At 39.0% G+C, this 26,034-nt stretch overlaps 2 protein-coding genes across 12 annotated transcripts in view; one reads left to right on the forward strand and one right to left on the reverse strand.

Moving 5' to 3' along the window:
- Positions 1–26,034, forward strand: part of LOC134211421 (peroxisomal targeting signal 2 receptor) — a 358,938-nt gene that overhangs the window by 122,408 nt on the left and 210,496 nt on the right. The gene's annotated exons all lie outside the window — the stretch shown is intronic.
- The window catches only part of LOC134211418 (PDZ and LIM domain protein 3), a 122,346-nt gene that overhangs the window by 78,139 nt on the left and 18,173 nt on the right, over positions 1–26,034 (reverse strand). The window contains exon 1 of one of the 8 annotated variants that reach the window (XM_062688251.1): positions 7,555–8,145. The exons of 2 other annotated variants lie outside the window; for them this stretch is intronic. In XM_062688251.1, coding sequence (XP_062544235.1) covers positions 7,555–7,671 — 117 coding nt within the window. In that variant the 5' untranslated portion in view covers positions 7,672–8,145. Of the gene's footprint in view, positions 1–7,554; positions 8,172–26,034 lie in introns of those variants that run through there. 5 more of the 8 variants (XM_062688249.1, XM_062688245.1, XM_062688252.1 and 2 more) reach the window with 5 other exon arrangements.

Genomic DNA, 26,034 nt, shown 5'->3' on the forward strand with positions numbered 1-26,034 from the left:
TAATAGCTACAGAAAAACGTCTCTCACGGTATGCTAGTGAGTGAGAGACTTTACCATTCTTCTTTGGATTCAAACCCTGACAAAAAGCTTTTTGCAATTTTCACATAAAATTCCTCAGAATTTCCACGAGAAATTCTTTGAAATGCACAAGTTATTGGGAATTCCTTTAGAAGTTTCGTAGAAAATCTTCGGAGTTTCTATGGAAACTTCTTTGGAATTTCCACATTTTTTTAAATTCCCCGAATGTTTTCATTTTGTTCGGAAATGCTTGAAAAATTCTTAGTAATTTCCACGATACATTTTTCAGAATTTTCACGGGTGATGCTTCGTATTTGTCACCGGATGTTCTTCGGAATCCCAATTGGAAATTATGTTAATACAAATTTCATTAGAAGTTCACAAGAATTTCCACGAAAAGCTCTTATAAATTTCCTCAGGAATTCTTTTGAGGAGTTGGTTTTATATTTTACCCAAAAAATGTGTTCATTTCCCGCTGTAAATCCGTTTGAAATTCAACTGTAGAAGGTTTTAAGGGATATTATTTCGAATTTCCTTGAGAAGTTCTTTGAAATTTTGACGGTCATTGCTATTGGAGAATCTTTTAGCAGCAGTTCAAGAAATACTTTTGCCCGCTAAACAAAGTGGCAAGCTTGTTTCAAATATTCAGAAAATTTATTTGAGTAAACGTTTACTATTGACCGATTTTTTTAAAATCACGTTTATCTATTGTTGAAATTTACATTAAAAAGAGCTGAGCTGGAACCTAATCACCTATAGGTAACACAATATCCTACCCCAAGACAAGGGGTCAGAGGTCATAATGTTTATGCTCATTATAGGCGCACTGCCACACGCTGAAAATGAATAACACATTTTTGTGTTCCATTCGCACAAAACGGCCATGTTACTTATTTCAATGTAACCGACGGCTAGCAAATTTTGATGTTTTCATTGCACACAGTATGAGAGCAGTTGGAAATCGAACCTAACATTGATTATATTTTTTTAAAGTACCTAGAAGTGAACATCAACGAAACATTTTCAATCTTTTTTCAGAGGGTTCTGTATTTGCTTTGATAAAGATACTAGTAGTGGCAACAATTAATGTTTTTTTTATTAAAGAACGAGGAAAATCCACGAAAAGTATTTTTTTGTCGTTTTGCTGAACTGATCATTAAGCCGAGTAGTCACCATACTACTATCCAAGTCGTCCTTGGGTCGGCTACCTGTTGATGGTTTTGGTTTGCGTGGGAGAGCTATCAGATTAGTTAAATCCATGTTTGTTTTTTTTTACAAATGCAGATGAGTCATTTTGAAATTTTTTTATTGGAATATATGTTTCGATGATTAATTAGTGTGCGGTAAGTTAACAAGAATCTTCTTGGAGAAGATGATTAATTAGTTCGTGATGGATCGTGTTATCGCCGAGTTGTACGGGAAGAAGAAAAAACTGTTCGAAACAGAAATCTAATAAGTGCGCGATAGATTATGCTATTTTCTGCTCCGCCAGGTTTTTCGAAAGATCGTGAAGTGCAGTTTCTGCCTTGTTCTACTGTCAAATGTTGCCGATAGTTGCTATGATAGTTTATTCATTATTGCGCGCGGTGAGATTATGGACAATTTTGTTTTTAATTTTCTGATGCGGAGTGTGAAATAAAACTCGTAGGTTACTACGCATATTCCTTCACTTCACCTAACTGACTGTAAGCTCGTAGCCGGTGCCGTTATTGATCTTTTTAATCGTTGGTGCCACTGAAACATACACAGTGAGAACGATTGTCCAATACTAGTCAGACGTTCAGTTGTTTTTTAGGAATTTTATTGATTTTTGTCAATCGTGGATTAGCAACCATAAATATGTGCAGTGAGTCTCATCTAAGATAAACTAAGGCGTTTTCGTTTATTGCGGTTATTGAACCTAGGTTGGCCTTAGATCCACCCTAACAGCAGTCAAAACGTTTGGTTATTGAATTGAGTTGGATCGTGATCCACCCTAAGTTCGCCCCAACCTCAGCAAGGTTCGCTCTAAGAAATTTCCGATCCAACCTATGTTATCATGTAAAAGTGAGGTCTACAATTAGATTTTTTTGTTATTTCGCGTAAAATATGGTGAAGTATGATGATATGAGTATTGAGAAAAGTAAATAATTCGACACGGTTGTTTCATAAGGGCCAATATCGCAAACGCCTTTCCTGCAAATTCCTCAACAACTAGCACCGCTCCCAGCTAACAACCACTTGGAACTAGTAGCACTCCGCGCCTTCTATTGAACGGAAGTGGAAAATACCGCCAGAAGTCTCTAATCTTCCTGAAATCAGCAGAAGAAGTCAATGTTTACGTTTGCGACTTTCGCCCTTTTGAAACAACAATGTAGAATTGTTTAATTAATCATGTTTATATCATGATTTCGGCATGAAATTTGTACTGAGAAAACAAATAAAATTGTAAAGTTAACAGTTTGATTAATGGCACTAACCAGAGCCTAAAATATTCATCTTCATGAAGCAACTTCGGTCCGAATTTTGACAAACATCGCATGAATATTCAAAACATAGAATTACATAGTCAGACGACTACTCCATGAACTCATTCATTCGACTGTCACTATGTGCAGAAAAAAACATAATTATCATTGTTTATGTTGATGTTTACCGCTGAAATTGCCTCGCGGATGAAAATCGGATTCAGTACTGTGTGATAAATCTCTTTACTCATTTGAAACGTGTTCAGATTTCAGATAATAATTTTCACTTCCTTTTCCGTCAGGTAAATGATGAGAAAGGCCAGTGAAGGCGATGGCACAAATCTCCCAAATTGAGGGGAACGTGCCTCCTGAGCCGACGTTCTGATACCTGATACCTGATAGCCTAGCGGTAAGATGCGCGCCACAAAGCAAGACCATAGGGTGGCTGGGTTAGATTCCTGGTGGTTTTCGTAATTGTCTCGACTTCTCTGGGCATAAAAGTATCATCGTGTTAGCCTCATGATATACAAATGCAAAAATGATAACTTGGATTAGAAACCTCGCAGTTAATAACTGTGGAAGTGCTGAATGAACACTAAGCTGCGAGGCGGCAATGTCCCAGTGGGGGATGTAATGTCAATGGAGAAGAAGAAGATGTCAAAGAGGAGGCGATATACGTACATATTGTATGGAGAAGTATCTACATATATGGTCTCCACTTTAGCATTTTATGTGACAGGTAAGATATGTTGGCCAATTGAAATATTCGGTCGAATGATCGGTGCATCCGAACGCGAATTAAGTCCGTTTCGGCTAAATGACTTTCAGTCGGATGGGTTTCGGCCTAATGGCCTATTCGGCTGAATGGCATATTCGGCCAAGCAGCTTTCGGCTTTGTGTCCTTTGGTCAAATTGCTTTCAACCGAATGATATTCGGCTAAACGGCTTTTTCCCCATCAAACAAATCGAGATATTCTACGCTAATATGTTCATAACATGGTTAGTCATTAGTAGGATTTTACTTTGTTGTTTTTTTTCACAATCAATAACATAAATCGGCAAAAATTGCACATATGGAGTTTTTTTTATATTAGGTTCAACTTGTTTGACATTCTAAGATGGCCTAATACACTTCATCGTATTGCTCTCCCATGCCTGTTTTTTTTTTCATGGGGTATCTGCTCTTGCAAATCTTAACATGTCGCCAAATTTCCGGATGATACGCTGAAATTCTCTGATCCCAAATCCTTAGCCCCGTCCATCCTTAATCATTGTAAACTAACCTCGAGTCACCACGAGTACGCTGGCTTCTACCCCTCTCTTACTAACTGAAAAATCAAATGATATTGATTGTATATATCGCAAAGAACCATGGCTCCGTAAAGTGGTATACACGCCTGAGCCTACCAAATAAACGAACTAGAAAAAAAAATCATAACGTGTACTGAGATTAAAAACAACCGAAAAAGAAGAAATGGGACACACATTGAATTTGTTTCTCTTTATTCTGATGATCTCAGTAGTGAGCTCACATGATGTCAATTAAGAACGACAGAAACTACGCCAAAATCATTCCTTGTGCAAATATCATTGATTTTGGAGTATGTTATTAATAAAGGAACAAATATCCTAGAACGTCTGGATTTTCTGGGCAGTATTCTCCTCCTGATCCCTTGCAATATTTTGGTCTTCGTATTTCACATGATTTTCCCACTAAAAAATAATATCTCATTGAAGTGCTGCATATCACCCTGATTTTTTTTTTTTGCGGCATCTATACCGATTGTAAGGGATAGATTCCACATCACTATAATTTTTACTCAAAACGTAAATTGCTTACAAACGTTACCTACAAGGATCTTAAAGGAACCCAATAATGAAATAAACATGTGGAAGAATTTTCACAAAACCGTACAAAAAATAATAGTATTATAGCATTAGAAATTTTACAGCCTCCGCGGCGTAAATAAAAGTGTTTAACCGTCATATTACTTTTTTGACTGACAATAATGAGCAGTTACTACTTACGTTTTTGTTTTCGCTACAAAAGACACCCTCTCACATATATTTGCGCCAATAAATCAAGTCTGTTCTACCAGATCTCTAAAGTGCGGCATCTATACCGATGCGGCATCTCACCCGGATTTACCCTATACCAGTGAATTCTGTACGTCAAATAAGAACGGAAATGTCGAAGAAGCATTTTCTATTCATTTTCAAATTTCAAATTATACATTGTTCCTTTTGACTTCTGAGTCGGAATAATCTGTCGCGTTCAGAATAGTTAGCTTTAAAAGAAAATTAAATATCGATTCTTCATTTTAGTACCCAATTTAGTGCATAGTTTGGCCAACCCGGGAAAACACATTTTTTTTTTCCGAAAATAGTCTATCAGTTTCAACAGCGTATAAGCGTACGCGTATACATCCCTTATGTATATATCTCCTACACAATTAAAAATATTGAAAATTATACGCCATGGAAATATTTAAACGCTTATTTTTGTGTTCAATAGCCTCTAATTTAACATCTAACTTTTTCTTGTATGTCATATTGACTACAAGCTTCATAGTAACGATGACCTTTAATTTTGAAAAGCGATGGAAAAATGAGTCGAATTCGTTTTTCAGGATTTGTTTTGTTTATTTTTACTTGTCACTTTACTTTATTATCGAATCGTCAACTTTATCTCCAAGAAATAGGTTTTCACTACAGTTTAAATGGCAGTATACCAACATCCTGGACTGAATAGAATAATATGTATACAAGATTCAACGGAAGCAGGAGCAAACGAGTTTCCGGTGATTAGTGAGGATTCAATTGGAGGAGTTGGAATGCGGTGGTCGGAATCTAAGGGTCAGATTCCTTCGGAGAATCTCCTTGGTAAAAACCGATGTATTTACGATTATCGAGGATAGTTTCAAAATGACTTGTACATACAAAAATATTAGGACGAACATTGTTTAGTAGTGTTTTGAATGGTTTAACTATTATTTTTCTTGAGAAATAAATACTTAGGCAATACTTAGGTATTATTAGAGACCAAATCTACTTGGTTTACCCAAACGCATCTCAAACAAATGACATAAATTTATACTGAAAGCAAGTTCTTCCGTTGAAATGCGACCTCCATAGATCTTTGAAAATTGGGATAAAGGTGCTGTACAAATAGATCTTTCCCCTACTGGCCATGTTTCCAGTATAGGATTGCAAATGAATAGTTGGACAGATCTGGATGACTGTTCGTTATAACTTAATTTCAGTATTTTGACAATTGCTCTTCTTCTTCTGATCTATATGCCAGATCACTATGATTGAGAAAAAGTTAACAGTCAGCAACGATTTGCTCAATAGTCTAAAAATTCGTAGCACACACAATATCTGCAATTTATATTTTATATCGCACGAGAAAGGCACTAAAACCGCTAAGGTTTTTTGTCGTTTTCTGATGATTGAAAGAAACTGATTTAAGATTAAGATACACCGGGGCAAGTTGAAATGCGGGATAAGTTGAAACGGAAGCTGTAATTTAGATAGAAAATGACCGAATTCCCTGATTATTTTTTTCAACAAACTAATCCCCTAAACGCACCTTCTGGCTGCCATTCCCGAAGATTGCAGCTACTAAAAGCAATACCTGCCATTGTTTATTTTCGTCCTTTGCAAAATCCAGACCAACTTTTTGAAGTGTCAATGAAACAGGTCTTAAAATGATGCTTGGAAGAGTTGTTTCATCAAATTTTCACGGTAGGTAATCATTCAATGTTGAATAAGCATAACGATTACGAATAATCGATGGAAGACCCGTTTTAATTTTGTATTTTGGTCGTTGAGCGAAATGCTATGCTACTTCTTAGTATAGTAGATATTAGCTTTTACTTTTCTCAAGTTAACTCAAAAACTATACCCATACAGACTCCTAAGACGTTCCGGAAAATCAGAATGAAAGTAGTGTAAAAGTTTGAAACTTTGATTTCAAACTAAAGTTGTTTTGAGGTTCATTTTATACCATCTGGCGGGATTTTAATTTGTCAAATAGTAATCAAATTTAGTCAGCCCACGTTGATATCACTATGACTCGAAGTAAAATAAACCTAAGTGAAATTGATTACAATTTGATGCTTAGGTTACAATCATAAATTTAAAATAACGACCTTGTGCTAACCCTTGCTTGTAAGAAATAGTCAGTACTTCCACTAGAACATTTCTAGACCAACATTTGAAAAGGGCATAGCGGCCAAAATTTATTCTTCCCGCTTCAACATGAAACTTCGTCAACATGCATAGACAAACAACTGGAAAGAATAAATTTTGACTGTTACGCCCTTTTCAAATGTTAGTCTAGAATTTAATTGTAACGAGACTATTGACCAAAGCCATAAGCTTTTTTTACAAACAATAATTAACCGCACGTTTTTTGGCATCACTTTGTGATGCAATCAGTTCCCAATGTAAACAAATTACGTTACCGTTCGGATTACCAAACACTCGGATCATTTTATATTTGAATGGTTTTATTATCCGTTTTCTGTCTGTCGGCCGTAAACATACCGATATGGTTGAAAAATTTCTTTTTGGCACTTCTTACTAAGTGCCAGCCATGGTCACACAGCCATTTCGTCTAAAAAGAGTACTAAAACCCAATTGGCTTGCATCCTGCAGTACGGTCAATCATCCTGAACCTATTCTTACCAAATGACATCGGATAGTATCAACTACACAGGGACAGTCTAAATTTATGAATATCGCGTTAGGTGAGCGAAAATCACATACAATACATCAGGGTAGATGAACAAGCGCAGCTGATTTTCCCATCTTTGCTTCTTGGGGCAGCCGAACCCCCAGTTTCAATACGCGACCGCAGGGGTGAGGCAATCGGTGGGAGGTGTTTTGTAAATGCGCGTTTTCTTCTACATTGCCATCACCTTCAAAAGCGAATATCGCATGCACAATGCAACGAATGTCATGAACGTATTACGCCATATTGTCACTTGAAATATTCGTCAGACAACAATGTTGTTTACTAAAATCTATAATGTCACTTGGAATGATGTGTAGTGACGCATGTCTAGAAACTTCGGTAACCTACCCTTGTGATGATAAGCGGAGCATTAAGATCGGTCCCCCCGACCAATCGGATTCCCCACGCAATTTGGGGAGATCTACGCTGCAACGTAACCAGGAAGTCGTGCGGCTTAGGACTCATGCTTTTCCGGTTTACTTAGTGCCTTGTGAGCTGGTTTTTCAAATGTGCGATAATGGTCTAAGATACAAGTCACACAAATCTTTTTTTTTTTCACCAAGCAGGAAAAGCAACACTTTTGCAAAGAAGCAGATTTTTTAATTTCTTCACAGCCTGAAATATCACAGCTTGACTTTTCCGTATCAACCAATACACTTTCTTATATCACTCGTGTGGCTCGTCCTAAACTTCACCCCTCTTTCGTATGCTTGATTTTTCTTCGTTTTTAATTTCACTGAAAGTCGTCTTCAATATGTACTGCAGTTATAATTCACTTAACACAAGTCGTTCCAGTTCGGATCAATAGCAATGCCTTAAAGTACCAAATTGCACCAGAAAGTCGTAACGTAATGATTTTCCACCGTTTTCCCGTTTGTACCCCTGTATAATCGCGCGGGAGACCGTGATCTGATCGTTGTCCGAGGGAAAAAAGCACCGTATGTGAGTGCAGGCCCAAAATTCTCTTTTATCTTTTCTCGACCCAAACAGCGACGGTTCCGAATGCTCGAGACACTCAGGCTTGCACTCGCGCGCTCTACCAAGTAACCAGCGGCAAGAATCCGAAGGTAAGTTTTCTAGAGCAGGGGTTTTTACGTTACTGATTAATGCAAGCATTCATTGCAATGCTTGTATGCTCAGAGGTTATGTGAAAGCAGCAGTCAATGTGATAATCACGGTTTCATTAAAAAAGAAAATGTTTTTTTTTGTCAAAAACGTAAACGAGAAAATACTGTGTTTATTTCTGAGAAATAGCAACTCATTAACAGTTGTATTTTTATAATTTTGTCATAGAAATTATACCTTTCTCGTAAATATATGAACACAGAAAATCCCAAGGCGTAATAGCCTATTCAGATACAGTAACTTGATGCCAATTTTCATTCATTCATTTTTTCTTTGTCTTAAATATGAGATAATTATTATAATAAATGACGTAATCTGAATAGGCTATAAGAAACATAAAAGGAATTTTAATGATAGATCAATTCGTTAGCGAGTTAAATCATAATAAACGATATCTCAAATCGTCAAGCGGTAGACAATAGATTTAGTTATGGTTTCGCCCATTTTCCGATCTGAAGCCCCCTGGTTCGTATTTATTTTCTTATTTTAATCGCCGGGAAAGACACTCACTGAGTTGAAAAGTTAGTTCAGTCGAGTCCGCTTTAGCGGAGATCGTCATCGCCATGCATTGCACGAGCGTAAGCGCTTTTGTAAAACTGGGGGTTGTTGTTGATCATTGATTGGTCGAATGATAATCATCATCACCCTTCGGCAGTTAGAGATACTTTTGTCATTCATAGTCTGGTGAGTTTTCCCGATCGGTGAAAAACGAATGCAGCTGTAGTTAGTTGCTCGTTGGGTGGTTTTTGGATTGAGAATGCTATGAAGCTGTCAGTATCAATCGATACATGTGTTGAAAGGACAACTCAATGGAAAGGGAGAGCAATCGAAGATCCGATGGAAAACGTTGTCGGAATTTTGAAAAAGATTTTTTTTTAAATAACTTGTGAAAAGCTACCATGATATCAAGTGGAAGTGGTGTTCTAAAAGTTCTCTATTATCTCAAATAGATTTTTGGTATTTTATATTATGTTCGATGGTCCTTTCAGAATGTTTGATTGTTTTGGGCGTTCAGCATCTGGAATCTATGTGTTGCGGAACAGATTCGAAAATGCGAGTTAAATGTTCATATCGTTTAAAGACAAATTTATTACTTTCAGATAACTTTCGAATCCGATCAGAAACAAATATCCGGCTACAACATTCTTCAAATCGTTATTTATGCTATTTTTTATTCTCGGAAAATTCACCCAGACTCTCTCTCTCTCTCTAGAGAGGGAGAGAAGGAAAAGCACTCAATACTCAACGCTGATCCCCTCCCATACTCATAAGCTTATTACGATTGACGATGATCATTACATTTCGTATTTGGGTGGTGATTGTTTTCGCGGGGAAATCCATTGCCATTGATATTTTGATAGCTCGTTTGCAATTTCCTTCAGTTTAAATGCTGCTATTGCTGTAGAAAACTGCTTTTATTTCAGTAAGTTAACGTGAATGAATCGCAAATTCATTTAAGCGACTCGGCCTTTTTACCTGCTTTCTGATTCATTGACATTGATGAATAATTGTCGTGAGGTGTAGAATTGACTATAATTAAAGTATCAAATAATTTATTTTCTTTGATACTATTACTTGATACAAAATTAATTACAAAATAATTAATTTTCAATCAACACCAAAATCACCACAATCATAAACATAAAATTTGCTAATAGCTTCCCTAATTTATTATTATGTCATTTTATGTGAAGCATTAAATGTTTCGCCTCGTGCGGTTGGAAATATTCCACGAGTCAACGGTTATGACCAACATTTACAGCATTGATTGCAAGAGTGACGCACATATCATCGCTTCTTTCGATACTGGTGCAAATAGAACATTCATTCGTTTTGTAGAACCACTTGTTTTGAATATGACTAGTTGTGATGATGATGCGTCCACCACACCGACGAAGGAAAATAGTTTCGCTATTAGTTTGACCACCTGTTTCCAACTCGGGAAACCTTTGCGTTGGACAGCTTACATCTCTCAGCTGGTGCACAGCTTACACAGGACAGTGAATCATAGAAATTTGTTTCTCGAACTATTCGGTTGCCACTTGAACGATACACACAGTTTCCGCGCAGTTGCTACGATAGACTAGGGTAAGACGGTATAATATGCCCCCCCTAAGGCAATACCTATGAAAACTTTTTACTTTTCAACGTAATTTATGCAAACTTTGAGTTATTTGGTAGTTGAACAAGTCGCAAATGCATTACCTGTGAGTAGTCATATAAAAATATTACTGAGAACACGTAATAAAGCTTTTTTGAAAAGTCGTGAAAAACTGGATTTCAAAAAGTGCCTGGGCAATACGCCCCACCGTAATCAAACACGTTTCATAGCCCTTCATTAGTATTTTATCAATCCCATAATAAAAAGGTTACAAATCCTTATGTGCTTGACATTAAAAAACCAACATAAGTCCATTTAAGCAGGAGTGAATTACATTTCAATTTTGTCCATACAATTTGGAAGCAACTGCTGCAGGCTCGCTGCGCTTGTGTACAGTTGGTAAGGGCATACCGTCCTGCCTACACTGGGGCGTTTTGGCCAGTGAAACATGTTTTCGAAAATCGTTACATTTTTGAAGATGGAAGCAATTTTATATCATATTAACCACTGAGAAAAGTTATTTTGTTGCCCAACTAAGTGTTCCAGTGCAAGTTTTCCGGACAGTATGCTAGAATTGCTCCAGAATGTTGAGCAAACAAACATGAAAAGTTACATCAAAACTGTAACTTTTTGTATTTTGCTATTATTTTCATTGTGTAATAGAAAAATACTTCCAAATTCACATAGTATGATGGTTTTACAAATATGAATAGGTTCCAATTGATTTTCACCCTTAGTTAGGTATAGTTTTCTAGAAATCAAAGGGGGGCGTTTTGGCCAGGTGGGGCGCATTATACCGTCTTACCCTACATTCTGTGCGTGTTACTGAACAATTTGAGTTTGTTTCAAACAGACGTATGTGAAGTCACATTGAAGTTTTGTTTACATGCTTCTGTGTATCTAAAATGGATTGACTCGTTGGACAACAAAATTTGTAATGTTTTACAAACGAATGACAGATTGTTTGGATGAATTCGATGTGTATACATTGTATACATTTTTGTGGTTTCTGTAGTGTAACTCGATGCTTTCTTCAGAACTATCCATATTAATACATATAATAGAGATTCTGCCACATTATGCGATTAGTCGATATATCGAAACCAATCTTTGTGATTCCATATATTTATTTATTTTCGCCATAACTTTTGCACTGTGGCATTCACTTCGCGTGGCCATCAAAATAGATTTAGATCAATATATGTCGTTTTGAACTGTAAGATGAATCTCTGCTGAATTTGAATACGACTGGCCAATGTTTTCAAAAGTGAAGACAAGAATGGTGTACTGACATATACAGGATAATTTAGGAAAGGCAATACTACGAGGAATTTCTAAAGGAATTGTTTCCGAATCAATAGAGAAAATTCTTCCGAATTTCCAAGACCGTTCAAATGCTCAAAATAAATTCCTCGGAATTTCCACAAAGCACAGAACAAAATATTTCGGATGATCGCTCAAACTTTCTGTGTACTTCTCGAAAACACTATCAGCCGCGCATTACTAAAATAAAACTGTCCTCTTGAAATTTGGAAGAAAAAAATATCTAAAATTCTGACAAACGCAAGCTCGGATCATTTTCGGACCATCGCACACCTGTAGTGAATAGACGAATATTACTGCTACAAAAAGGACCCTAAACGCTCGAAAAAATAACTATAGGAACAACTCCCGTAATTGACGATTATCGAGCTCTACAGGGTGTCTGCAAATTATCCGTACGACAAGATAGGTTTATAAATATTTTTTTGAAATAAATTAAAGAACCAGCATGCATTGCATGTTATTATAATAGGACTACATAAACCAAGCTGAATTTGTTCACATAAAAATGACCCCTGTATCCTGAGTTGTATGCCTTCGATCGTGTTGGAAAAAATCACGATTGCCGCACGTTTTTATACAGATACTTTTCACACATTTTTGACGATTGTGACATGATTTCAAATGTCTCAATAATATGTTCGGTGTTTTGATGGCTGTTGATTTCAAGATAGATCATACCGAATGATAAATTCAATCCAAATCGGATGAGAAGGAAGGCAATTCCTTTTTGTTCGGAAAATCGAAAAAAAAAGCATTTACAAAGAATTTTTTATACATGAAATGACGCTCAGTGTTCTCAGAATATAAAATACTGCCTGCTGAGTTGTTATGCCCATTTATTTATTATTTAATCAGACTAAGGCCGAAGTGGCCTGTGCGGTATATAAGAGTCTTCTCCATTCGGCTCGGTCCATGGCTACACGTCGCCAACCACGAAGTCTACGGAGGGTCCGCAAGTCATCTTCCACCTGATCGATCCACCTTGCCCGCTGCGCACCTCGCCTTCTTGTGCCCGTCGGATCGTTGTCGAGAACCATTTTCACCGGGTTACTGTCCGACATTCTGGCTACGTGCCCGGCCCATCGCAGTCGTCCGATTTTCGCGGTGTGAACGATGGATGGTTCTCCCAACAGCTGGTGCAATTCGTGGTTCATTCGCCTCCTCCACGTACCGTCCGCCATCTGCACCCCACCATAGATGGTACGCAGCACTTTCCTTTCGAAAACTCCAAGTGCGCGTTGGTCCTCCACGAGCATCGTCCAGGTCTCGTGTCCGTAGAGGACTACCGGTCTAATTAGCGTTTTGTAGATTGTCAGTTTGGTACGGCGGCGAACTCTATTCGATCGGAGCGTCTTGCGGAGTCCAAAGTACGTACGATTTCCAGCCACTATGCGTCTCCGAATTTCTCTGCTGGTGTCATTTTCGGCAGTCACCAGTGAGCCCAAGTACACAAATTCTTCTACCACCTCGATTTCGTCACCACCGATGCAAACTCGCGGTGGGTGGCTCACATTGTCTTCTCTTGAACCTCTTCCTATCATGTACTTCGTCTTCGACGTGTTGATGACTAGTCCGATCCGCTTAGCTTCCCTCTTCAGTCTGATGTAGGCTTCCTCCATCTTCTCAAAGTTACGTGCCATAATATCTATGTCGTCGGCGAAACCATGCCATGTTATGCCCATATAGCTACCGATTCAGTCCATTATTGTCTGTTTTTGATTTGTAGAAGCAAACTATCAAAATCTGTACGGATAATCTGCAGACACCCTGTACAATAGGCGTTACGATGCTTTTGCCGTTTCGCAACAGCCATCGATTTTTCTAGTGCCAATAGTTCAATTTTTCAATACTGAAATGAGAAGCTGGCTCAAATTCCTGCACTTGCCTCTCCTCCTTCCACTACCAAGAGACCCCGTTAGCGCTACGATCACGCCGCCTGAGGGGCGTACGATCATCTCCTATCACATAAACTGGGCCTTCAAACTTCTTATTCTATCCCAGAGTACACCCGACCCAAGTTAATTTTTAAGTTTTATAACGCTCTTGAAGTCCATAATTTACTTTTCAAGAGTGTTATAAAACCAGCATAAAACCAAAATGTTACTAGGAAAGTCAGCCTTGGCGCCGCCTGCGTAACCATTCCTCAAACTTGTTGCTGACCCGCCCGTAAAGTACTTCGCGGCTGGTCGTAGGAGATTAGGCGTGCTGTTGGAATACCACAAGGAAGACTCTTCGTTCGCCAAAGAGACTTCCTCCTGAAAACCCAGCCAAGGTAAATCCTCTTATGTTTATTATATTATGCTATGTATGCCGTAAAAAAACAATACGAATGCCGAGCTATCATAAAAAAGGCAAAGTTCCGTGGCTACTACAGGCCTCATACTTGTGAATTTTAGATTATTTTAGGACGCACCAGGAACAATTATTATCAATCAATCGATCTCAGCGGCAGAGCAAACTTTTGCCCTTGGCAGAAGCCGTGATGAAACGTCTGGACCGGATAATTGGGTACCAGATGCACTTGTCTCTTCTAGCTAAAGCCACATTCCTAGAATTAATCAACCAGCAGCCGAATTCCGAAGCTTCAAGAAAAAAATTAAAAATTTCTTTATAAATAGAGATTTTTAAATTCTCTTTCTCTTTCCAAAAATTTCTTCTCTTCATACCGTATTCCGATAGACTGAAGAGAAAGAAAAATCTGAAATTTCTTGCGAAGAAAAATATTAGTTCACATATTTTCCACTAGATGTCTTTTGACAACTATTTGCATACCGATTGCTCAAAACATCCTCATATCGAAACTAAAACTTGCTTTCGCTTATGGTTACCGAAATAATGAAGGGGAAAAATGATAAATATTCAATCTAGTGATGAAAATATGCAGTAACAGCAACATTGTTGTGATTTCCAACTGGCTGAAAATAACGAAAGCTCTAACTTCAATACCTCGAAAACACCGAACCATTAGCATTTGGCTCAGCTTTAGCTTAGCTTTAGCTTAGCTTTAGCTTAGCTTTAGCTTAGCTTTAGCTTAGCTTTAGCTTAGCTTTAGCTTAGCTTTAGCTTAGCTTTAGCTTAGCTTTAGCTTAGCTTTAGCTTAGCTTAGCTTTAGCTTTAGCTTAGCTAAGCTTTAGCTTAGCTAAGCTTTAGCTTAGCTTTTGCTTAGCTTTAGCTTAGCTTTAGCTTAGCTTAAGCTTAGCTTTAGCTTAGCTTTAGCTTAGCTTTAGCTTAGCTTTAGCTTAGCTTTAGCTTAGCTTTAGCAGCTTTAGGCTTTTTAGCAGCTTTAGCTTAGCTTTAGATTAGCTTTAGCTTAGCTTTAGAAGCTTTAGCTTAGCTTTAAGCTTAGCTTTAGCAAGTTTAGCTTTAGCTTAGCTTTAAGCTTAGCTTTATTAGCTTTAACAACTTTAGCTTAGCTTTAGCTTAGCTTTAGCTTAGCTTTAGCTTAGCTTTAGCTTAGCTTTAGCTTAGCTTTAGCTTAGCTTTAGCTTAGCTTTAGCTTAGCTTTAGCTTAGCTTTAGCTTAGCTTTAGCTTAGCTTTAGCTTAGCTTTAGCTTAGCTTTAGCTTAGCTTTAGCTTAGCTTTAGCTTAGCTTTAGCTTTAGCTTTTGAAATCTGCGTACTTTTTATTATGATAGTTGATTGTGTACATATGTGTCATGATATTTGAATAATTCGGATGTTTTGGAATGTTTGCCTTGAAAAAATGTAATCAAATAATCAATCAAACACGATTCTTCTTCTTTCTCAATGGCTCTACATTTCATCTGGAACTTGGCCTGATTTTAATCTTAGCGTTCTATTAGCATTTCCACAATTATTTATTGAAAGCTTTTCTATGCTTGCCATTGCTTGAGTATGTATTTTGAGTGTTTATTAAGTACAATGGATGCATACCCAGGGAACCGAGAACATTTTCACATTATTTTACACACATTATGAAATTGAAGACTCAATTATACCGTCAAATTTCATCCCAGAAAAATCTCTTATCGAATTTCTCCCACCAAAAGTTGGAAGAAATTTAAATTCTCGTTTTATTTTCCATCTGTCAAAAAATTTCTTCCACACTTTCGTCGGAATTCCAAAATAAGAAAATTTTGAAAATCTCTTCGAGAATCTCTTTTCTTACAAGAGATTTTTTGACCGGAATTCGGCTACAGGAATGGTTTGGAATGACTTTTCCGGAGGATTGCTGGAAGAGTTGCATTTTTCAAATGGCAAAAGAAGAAATCCCAGGTCGAGAACCGTTTAGGTTCCGTCCGATCTCGCTAACTTCATGTACCTCCAAGGTTGTGGTTGTGTTCTCGACTGGGCAAACTTGGTTGGCTCTACCAATGACTACCACTGCATGTCTGCACCAGTTATCATGCCTCAGTATTAAGCTAGGAGAACAACTCATTTTCCATAGAAAGATTATCAATTTCCTAGGTGTATCAATCGACTGGGGACTCACGTTCCTCCCTCACTTCCGGTTCATTAAAGTTAGTTGCCGGACCAACCTTTACTTGGCCGCATAAAACTGAAAACCGAACCCTACGTCTCCGGATCATCGATAGAAGGATTTTCTATGGACTGAGAACCTTCTATACCCATTGGAATTCAGTCAAGGTTCAGCCCCGCCCAATTTTTAATTAGTACGAACGGATTGCTTCTAGATTACTCCCCTCTTCGCGTGCCACCGCGGTGCGCCGTCTCTTTTGTATCTATAATTACCGGACAGCTCGGAGGATATCTAAAGATCTGTAGCTGAGATGCCTAATGATGAATACGCTGGATATGAGCCCAGACACATCGATGGTTTGGTTTCTAAAAAATATGGTAATTCACTTTTTCCCCGCATTTTCCCGCAGAGATATTTAGTTGGGGATCATATTAAGGCTCTATACTTTCAGGTTCAGAAGAAATTTTTTTTCTGAACTTGCCCGAACGCAATTTAATTTAAAAAAAAAAACAGTTTGACATTTTTGCGCTATTATGCACTTTTACAACTCTCTTGGGTAGCATTACAAAACATTGCAACACAATTCCATTTACTTACTTACTTAGGGGTCCTGTACACCTCCGGTGGAGCAGAGGGCTGAGTTGAAAGATCTTCATCCTGAGCGATGTCCAGTCAGGTTAGATTTCGGTCGACTTCTTTTATTTCTTTACTAGCAGACCCGACAAACTTCGTTTTGCTTAAAATTGATTTATTCTCTGATAAGTTCTCAAGATATGCCGAAATTTCTATTTCATTTGTTTGGGGGCCCTCTTTCCAAAGGAGGGAGGGGTCTCGCACCATCTTAAGAACCTTCCCCGGCCCCAAAAACCTCTGCATACAAATTTTCACGCAGATCGGTTCAGTAGTTTCGGAGTCTATAAGGTTCAGACAGACAGAAATTCATTTTTATGTATATAGACTAGCAGATCCGACAAACTTCGTTTTGCTTAAAATTGATTTATTCTCTGATAAGTTCTCAAGATATGCCGAAATTTCTATTTCATTTGTTTGGGGGCCCCCTTTCCAAAGGAGGGAGGGGTCTCGAACCATCTTAAGAACCTTCCCCGGCCCCAAAAACCTCTGCATACAAATTTTCACGCAGATCGGTTCAGTAGTTTCGGAGTCTATAAGGTTCAGACAGACAGAAATTCATTTTTATGTATATAGATTGAGGCTTCGCCGCCATGAGCCTCTGGGTCTGCCTCTGCTGCGATGTCCCGCTGGGTTTCAGTCTAATGCTTGTTTACAGATTTCGTTTTCTCCCTTACGTAGAGTGTGGCCGACCCAGCCCTACTTCCGATCCCGAATTTCTGTTGGTGACAACGATGATGGAGCTCGTTGTTTAAGATCCAGTGTGAGGCCACCAGGCCCCAATTATATACCGTAGGCATCTGGTGATGAACACCTCCAACCGTTGAGTGTTCTCCACTGATACACACCATGTTTCGCTAGCGTATGACAGCACAGATTACACGCTAGAGTTAAAAATTCGTATATTGGTGCGTTCACTTATCTGCCTGTTTTACCAGATATTTCTTAAACTCACAAAGGCAGCCCTTGCTTTCTTGATCCGTGCGCTTATGTTGATCTTGGTACCGCCGTCTGATGCCATTTGGCTACCAAGATATTGGAAGCTTTCAATATTCTCCACTGAATGCCCGGCTACTGTGAAACTGGAAGGGGTCACCGTGTTTACATCCAAAAATTTCGTTTTGTTGACGTTGATGACTAAACCTGCCGAGAAGGAGCGCTCGGCAAGCTCGTTGAGCTTACTCTACATATCAGAGCGCCGTTGAGCGAGGAGTGCAACGTCACCAGCCAATTCGAAGTCGTTTAGGTGCTCCATGGTTAAAAGCTGCCATAGCCCGCGGTTTGGTTCATGGTCAATCGCACCTACCAAAATCTCGTCGCTTGCGATGAGGAAGAGTAACGGTGATAGAATGCATCCTTGCCTCACACCAGCTACGACCCTGACAAGGGTCGGACAAGACCCCATTGTGTAGCACTCTACACGAGAAGGCCTCGTACTGTACTTCGATGAGGTCGACGATTTTCTCAGGAACCCCCTTGTGTCCCAGGGTGCCTCACATATTCTTCTGATTGAGACGATCGAAAGCTCACACAGGATATTCCGGCAAGGAATCCGACCTGCTGCCCCCGGAGAGTCGCATCGATCTTCTCATGAATCCTGGCTATGATAACTTTGCATAGAACTTGGGGAACGGTACACAGCAACATAATGCCTCGCCAATTACCGCATACAGTCAGGTCACCCTTTTTGGGAACCTTCACCAAGATACCTTGCCTCCAGTCGACCGGGAAATTTGCGGTGTCCCAGCTATTACGAAATAAACGAGTTGAGCGGATGTCATAGGGTCAGCTTTGAGCATCTCGGCTGAAATACGATAGACCCCTGGGGCTTCATTCGATTTCATGCTTTGAATGGCTGAGCTGCGATATTGACGCGTGTTATACGTCGGATCCTAGGCAGATCATGCTGAGGTGGTGGTGGCCTGACTGGCACTTGGAAAAGTTGTTCGAAGTGCTCGAACCAGCGTTTCAGCTGGTCAGTTGGGTCGGTCAATAACTGATCATTCGCGTCTTTCACAGGCATCGTTGCATTCATCTTCGCCCCGCTTAAGCGTCGTGAGCAGGGCTGACAATCGTCATCGTCATAGCACGAAATGCCACAGTAGCGACGAGTTGCATTGTCTTCATTGCTACTCTACACATCGTCAATGACGCGCACGACGTTAGCTTTCGTCGTGTAACCAAATCGTCCTGACGACATCGAAGAACGAAGACTTCATACCGTTATTCTTCAAGCGGCAGCTGCCATGCGAAGATTTTTACTAATTCTTTGTAATCATGAATTTGAAGGTACGTATGAATGCGTTATGAATGCTATCGATACATTTATGTTACCAAATTTCCTACTATTTGTTTATTTGAGACGCTATTATGTTTTTGACCAGTCCGTCTATAATGACGTGCAATCAATTGTGTGAAGAAGTGACGACGAAAATCGTCAAAACTTTTGGCTGCACGACTATCGTTGTGGTACGCATACGGCGCGAAGGAAACGAATAGGTGTTGCGTCGTGCAATATTATGACGAAGACTAATTTTTTTTTCGCTTTCTTCATAAGACGAGAATGACTATTGTCAGCCCTGGTCGTGAGATATCGTAGAGGAGGCGAATGTCCCCGGTTGCTTTCTTCTTCGTCGGTCAGAGAGTGCAGATGTGGTCGACTTGATTGTCTGTAAAGCCGTCACGGGAGACCCTCGTGACCTTGTGAACCGGTCGATGAGGGAAGAGCGATCCCCTGATCACCATGTTGTTATTACCACAAAATTCTGCGAACAGCTCTCTGTTTTCGTTCATTTCTCCGAGGCCATGGCGTCCCATAATGCGCTCATGGTTCGAGTTGTCGGATCCGTTTTTCAAATTGAAGTCGCCCAAACAGATCTTGATATCACCCTTCGGAATTCTATCTACGACGGCATTGAGTTGACTGTAGAATATCTCTTTGTCTTGCAGATCGGCAGCACCGGTTGGCGCATAACATTGGATTATAGTAAGGTTTCGGACCCGTGCTCTAAATCTGGCAACGATTATCCTTTCACTTATAGGTTCACACTACATAAGCTCACAGTGTGCCTGAGTGCTTAGTAGGAAGCCAACTCTGCGATGCCGTGGAGCGTGTTCACCTCGTAAACCAGATTATAGCAGAACTTGTCCCGACGGCGTTCTGTGTTCCAAAGTTTGTCATACGGACTTCACTAAGTCCCAGGATCTCAAGCTTCATGCGGCGTGCCTCATTGGCAAGTTGTGCCAGTTTACCCTGCTGGGCTAGGGTTAAAACGTTCCATGTTCATATTCGTGTCCGTTGTTTCGCGCTAAGAGTCGTTGCCATAAAATCAGTCCGTATTCTTTTATTATCGGATTCTCGAGCAAATTGATGTTTCGGGAACAGTAGGTTGTTGGCCCAAGGTTCCCTATTCACCGGGATCGGGCTGCCATCTTAGGTATAGCTTCCATTTCATACTCAGCCGCTGGATGCCAGAACAGACGCTGTTGGAGCCGCACCTCTTTAGTGAACAGACGCTCGATCAGTCAGGCAAATTGGTTTAAAGTCCCACCCAACACCAGGACTAGGCTAGATTTTTATTTCTATTTTGGCTGATGGAGACTCTTAGAAATTTCTCATAAACGCCAATTTGTATACGAGTGATGTTTTACGATTGTTCATGTTATTATAAATAAAAAATAGATTTGAAGAATGTGCCTTATTAATTGTGGTATGCTGCTTTAGTGGAATGCGTGTGGGATGATTCCTGCTATGAAATCGCTGCTTATGAAATCAGGAGCCGCAGGCGCAACACGGATCAAGCGTGTAATACAGATCCCGAGCCAGCTAATTGTTCACCGTGCACAATTTTACAAAAGCGGATAAATTTGGTGAGATTGTTCCAATATGGATTAACTACTATTCCAATGTAAAAAATAATAAGGTGTTTCAATATGATTGTAATTTTCAAACTAAATACGCGCTGGATTACAGAATCCGGAAGTTTGTTTATGGATCCATTATCCATTTGATAATGGTAGCATAAACAGGCGGGGCTTATTGTAAGCAAAAGTGACCTCGGACTGGTCATGAAATACCAGGCAGTCTGAAACGGGTCACTGGAGCTGCAATAGAGCTAGCACCTTCTAACTCCCGGATTAAATCTGACTGTAAAAATGTAAAACAGACAGCTTTCTTCCATAACATCACTGCCAGACAGTGGGGGTTAGTTTGGACACACACACACACACACCCAACACCAGGACTAGGCTAGTGTGCTTTGAGCGGCACACGGTCGCTTTGATAGCGTACACATGCAGCTTTTTATAGAAGTTCAACAGAGCCCACTGTCGAACCCCACCACATCCTAGGCAGACCCCACAGGACGCACATTCTCACTCTAGCTGAGAAGAACAACAATGCCCAGGCTACACTACCAGCTAAGTACGCAACCCTCAGCTGGCGGTCAATTGTCATCGGAAGACCCATGGAAGCGCGAGTATTGGAACTTGTGAGGACCGAGCTATGTTAGGCGCTCCTTCCCGGAAGTCAAAATCATCATTTCGTAAATATTGTAACCGAAAGAGATCTGCTCTCGTTTTCACTTATTTTGCATGTTTTTTTTGCTTTATTTAATCAGTGTTGGCTTAGGACTAGGATTCGTAATAAACCCTAACATATACCAAACGCCAAGGTAATTTTTTTTTATGCCACGGTGGTGTCAATTTATCATTATTAACCTTGATAAAGTTTTGCATTTATAAAGGTTTTGTAACCTTCGCAACATATTTGCAACCATTTGTAGACCAACATCCCTATACACTTCCAATCAAAATTCGACTGATCTAATGGCTCTACGTTTTTACTAGATGATTTTTCAACAAAAAATGGAACCTTGGAATGATTAATTTTTGCAAATTAGTTTTAATGACCCATATTAGAAGCTAAATATCTTCTAAATTTGACGCATCACGTTTATTAAATGGATATTATCTATACGATGTATACGACTATTTTAAGTGTGCTTATAATTGCTGAAACAGTCTATAAGTCGTACTAACAACAAACACACACAAAAATTAAACAAATCAAAATAAAAAGAAAACCTTAAAGAAATGGTAATTTCATCTTTGAAAGTCAGTCCCTTGTTTTCCCGGCATTTACTCGCAGAGATATTCAATTGGAGATCATATTTGGGTTCTATACTGTCAGGTTCCGAAGAAATAAGTTACTGAACTTGTACTATTTTGAGAAAACGCGATTTAAAAACAAAAAGTTTGGCCATTTTCATGCAAGCAGATTGTCAAACTTGTTATTCATAATCGTGCAAAAATGATTTTCCTTTAAAGTGTTAGTCTTAAGAACCTTTTTAGACTATTTTATTCCTCTCTTCTTTATTTTGTGTTCTGTGGTTAGAATAAGAAATAAGACGGATTTGGGCTTTAGGGTGTGCCAGTTTGTCTCCTTGTCTGCCGTCGTTCAGCACTTCCACAGTTGTTAATTGCGAGGTTTCTAAGCTGAATGTAGTATGGGTCGTAACACTTCTGACAACCTCCCTCTAAGCGTTACATAAATTATGGATGTTCTCTTAGTACTGTAAGTAGATAGGTCTAATCATTCCCATTTTTTCTGCATTCATTAAGGACAAGCCTCCCTGAATCCAAAACTTAATTCACACGCGTTTTCAACGGCATATCGCTCAATACGGAACAACGCACAAATGTCAATTTTAGTTTTTCACGCATTTTTGCGAGGAGCATACCTGAAATAAAAGGATGATAGATGAGCGTTAATTTCGTTGATGTCGTTGAAATCGTAATGATTTAAGTTTTGGATTCCGAGAGGTTTGTCCTTGATATAAATTATCGATTTTCCTTGACTTGACTTCTTGAGATGAGAACAGAAATCAGGTAGACAATGTTTATTCAGATGGTTTTCAATGCATTGTTGGAAATATCCAATCTCAGAAATGTCATTACTGTTAGGATTATACTGGACTATGATTCTAAATATTTAATCGTTCTCTCATGTATAAGTGTGCTACACAAAACAATATCGAAAAATAATGGCATCGATTTGCAATTTCCAAAATGGTTTCTCCATCAGCACAACTCACATGTTATGCTCACATCGTCACAGTACCATAAAAGAGGGTGACACCGCACCCATTTTCAACGGCATTAGCACGCGCTGCGGGGGTTGAATTCACCCTCCCTTATGATTGCAAACATATTTTAAACTCACAGCACAGCACATCCACACGCAGCAATCCGCTTACATTGAGGTTGGATCCGCCATTTTCTGCCTGCCATGAAAACTTCATCGTTTGCTTACTTATATTTTATTTTTCCAAAAAGAATAATAATTATTTTATTTCGCCTTCAGTAGAAGTAAAATTTGAAATTGAAAATTCAACCGTTACGAAACAAGATACAACTGTATTCTAGAATATAAAGGATCATAAATCCCCCCATGAAATAATGCCAACTGACATCATATTCTCTGAGAAAACCGATGCACTTGAGGATGATTCGAGAGTGAAACTACTCATCGATTGTTTCAAGGGTGATCAAGGGTCATGATTCACAACAAGAATGTAATTGTTTTGCCGGACTATTTTCTTGTGCGATTACGAATACGACAAAGAAACAAATTGTCCTAAAGCCAAGTCGACTTTCATTGACGATAAATTACACGGGCCGAATCGCATGACCACAACGGCTACTCGAGAAACACAGACTACCCAGGAGCAGACAAAATGAATTTCATTGCGTATAAAGACCGCACTAATGAAGATATTTCCACTTGAATATGGCTAGCAGCGGGAGTAAGATTTTCATTGAAAGTACTGCCGCCGGTCGCCCTGCCTCAACAAAATCCCTACTGATCGTGAACTACGGTTATGTGTTTTGCTGACGGGCAGCAACACTACAATTCTATAATATACATCCAACAGTCAGCGATGAGGTGAAATCACGTTTGATGGGGGCTGCCGCCGTTGCTGTTTTCAAACGGTCAGAATTGCCAGGCTGACCTATATTTAGCAATCAGCCGGTCGGTTCGTCGTTGTGTGGCGTCTCCTTCCCTTGAAGGAATATGTTGTAGCTGCTTCAATCTGGGGCGGACGCGATGCGACGCGGTGGTGGGTATGTTGGAGGATTGCATAAGAACATTTTCGGAATTCAAATTAAAAATTAACCGAATCAAGCGTTTATGTGTTAAGGTGAAAAGGTTCTACTTTGTGAATTTACTAAGGTACACCGGGGCAAGTTGAAATGCGGGGTAAGTTGAAACGGAAGCTGTAATTTGGATCGGCGACCCAATGCCCTGATTATTTTTTACAACAAACTACTACCCTGAACGCACCTTCTGACTGCCATTCCCGGAAGATTGCAGCTACAAAAACGCAATCCCTGCCTATGTTTATTTTTCGCCCTTTGCAAAATATTAACCAACTTTTTGACGTACCAATAAAACAGGTCTCAAAATGATGTTTGGAAGAGTGCTTTCCTCAAATTTTCACGGTAGGTAATCATTCAATGTTGAACAAACATAATGATTATGAAAAATCGATGGGAGATCCATTTTAACTTTTGTATTTCGGTCGTTTGAAATTGCTCCGCAATTCAAACCCATCGGGGCAAATAGAAATGTGTGGTGCGGGCAAGTTGAAACAACGATTCAAAACGTCTCCCTCGCATTTTTTTTTCTAAAATTCAGATAGGGGAACAGACGGCTTTGGCAGGTTTTGTTCTATTATTGGCAGGGGCGTTGTTGTCGACCGAATTTTATGAAATTTGGCCGCAATATTGATATGCAAAGAATGTTTGGGCCAAATTTGAGCATAATCAGTCATAAAAAAAACCCCTGACAATAATAGAACAAAACCTGCCAAAGCCGTCATCACCCCTACTTGATAGTAAGCTTTTAGGGCACTGAAAAGGAAAGTAGGCTTTGAAATTAAAACAACAAAAAATCAAAAACAAGTCGCCACCCACCAAACGCGGAGTTTCTGCCGCCATTGTTCTACGGGTAGAGCATAATTGCACCAGAGGTAACTGTTTTTTAATTGCTAATTGCGAATCATTACATAATATAAGTGGACTACAAATCGAAGGGATCGCTTTTCAAGGTGCGTATTGAACTATTTACAATGGTAGTTTGTTTAATCAGTCTGCTTCAATTTAAATATTTAGTTTAAAAATAGCTGTACGGATTATGATCCTTTGATTCAAAATCCGTGCGCGGTGGATGGATTTCGATTCAGGAGTAGTTGATTTAATTCATAATATTCTCATGTTTTTCGTAGTTTTTATGTGTAAATGTGAAACACTTTAAAAGTAGAAGCCTTCATGTTCCCTTGTAAATGACAAACGTTTCATTTGCATTCGATTTCTACAGTCTAGTCTAGAGTACGGATTCCGATGTCCCACGGTATATATTGATATGAGACAATTGAATGGATCATATTTAAGTTTATTTTTTGAATAAAAGAATATCAATATCTGGAATGTGACTTTTATGCGAGTAAATATCAAGATGAGGCGACACAATTTGGGATTTGGTTTTAATTTTTTTAGCACAAAGCCTACTATGTTATCAGTTTTTCTTAAACAGGAGACAATTTTAAGCTAGTTTCTAGAAAGAATGGGACTCTTATGCGAATTTAGTCACCTTTACAACCTCGTGCATCTTGAATCTCACTGAGTGCATATATTGTGATTTTAATACGGAGAAAATAGCTTATCTCTGTATGTAGCGCAGTGTTTCAACTTGCCCCGATACGCGGGGCAAGTTGAAACGATCTATAAAAAAGTAATTTCAATATACAAAATATTTATAAAAAGTTTGGTGAGGTTGCTTATTTTTTATGTATAATCTTTGGCCCGAACTAGCAAACACCGCAAACGGATTCAAAATTTATTAAAAAGCGATTTTTTTATAGCACTTCAAAGTTCAACTTTGAAAAAATCGTTTCAACTTGCCCCGGTGTACCTTATGACTATCCTTCTAAAAAAAATTTCCTAATTGCGAGTAACCCTGTGAAAAACTTATTTTTTACATGCCATCGAATTATTCCTGAGGTTTTCAAGATTAATCGCATACCAATTCCAGTATGTTTTGTTTTAGCCTGTCTATCGTTTTTTATTCTCAATGTTGTGTGTCCAGATTTTGACGCAAATAAGCATTATATCACTGAAAACGAATATTTGTGCCTGTTGCAAGG

The sequence above is a fragment of the Armigeres subalbatus genome, chromosome 2, assembly GCF_024139115.2.
Source record: "Armigeres subalbatus isolate Guangzhou_Male chromosome 2, GZ_Asu_2, whole genome shotgun sequence".
Classification (NCBI taxonomy): domain Eukaryota; kingdom Metazoa; phylum Arthropoda; class Insecta; order Diptera; family Culicidae; genus Armigeres; species Armigeres subalbatus.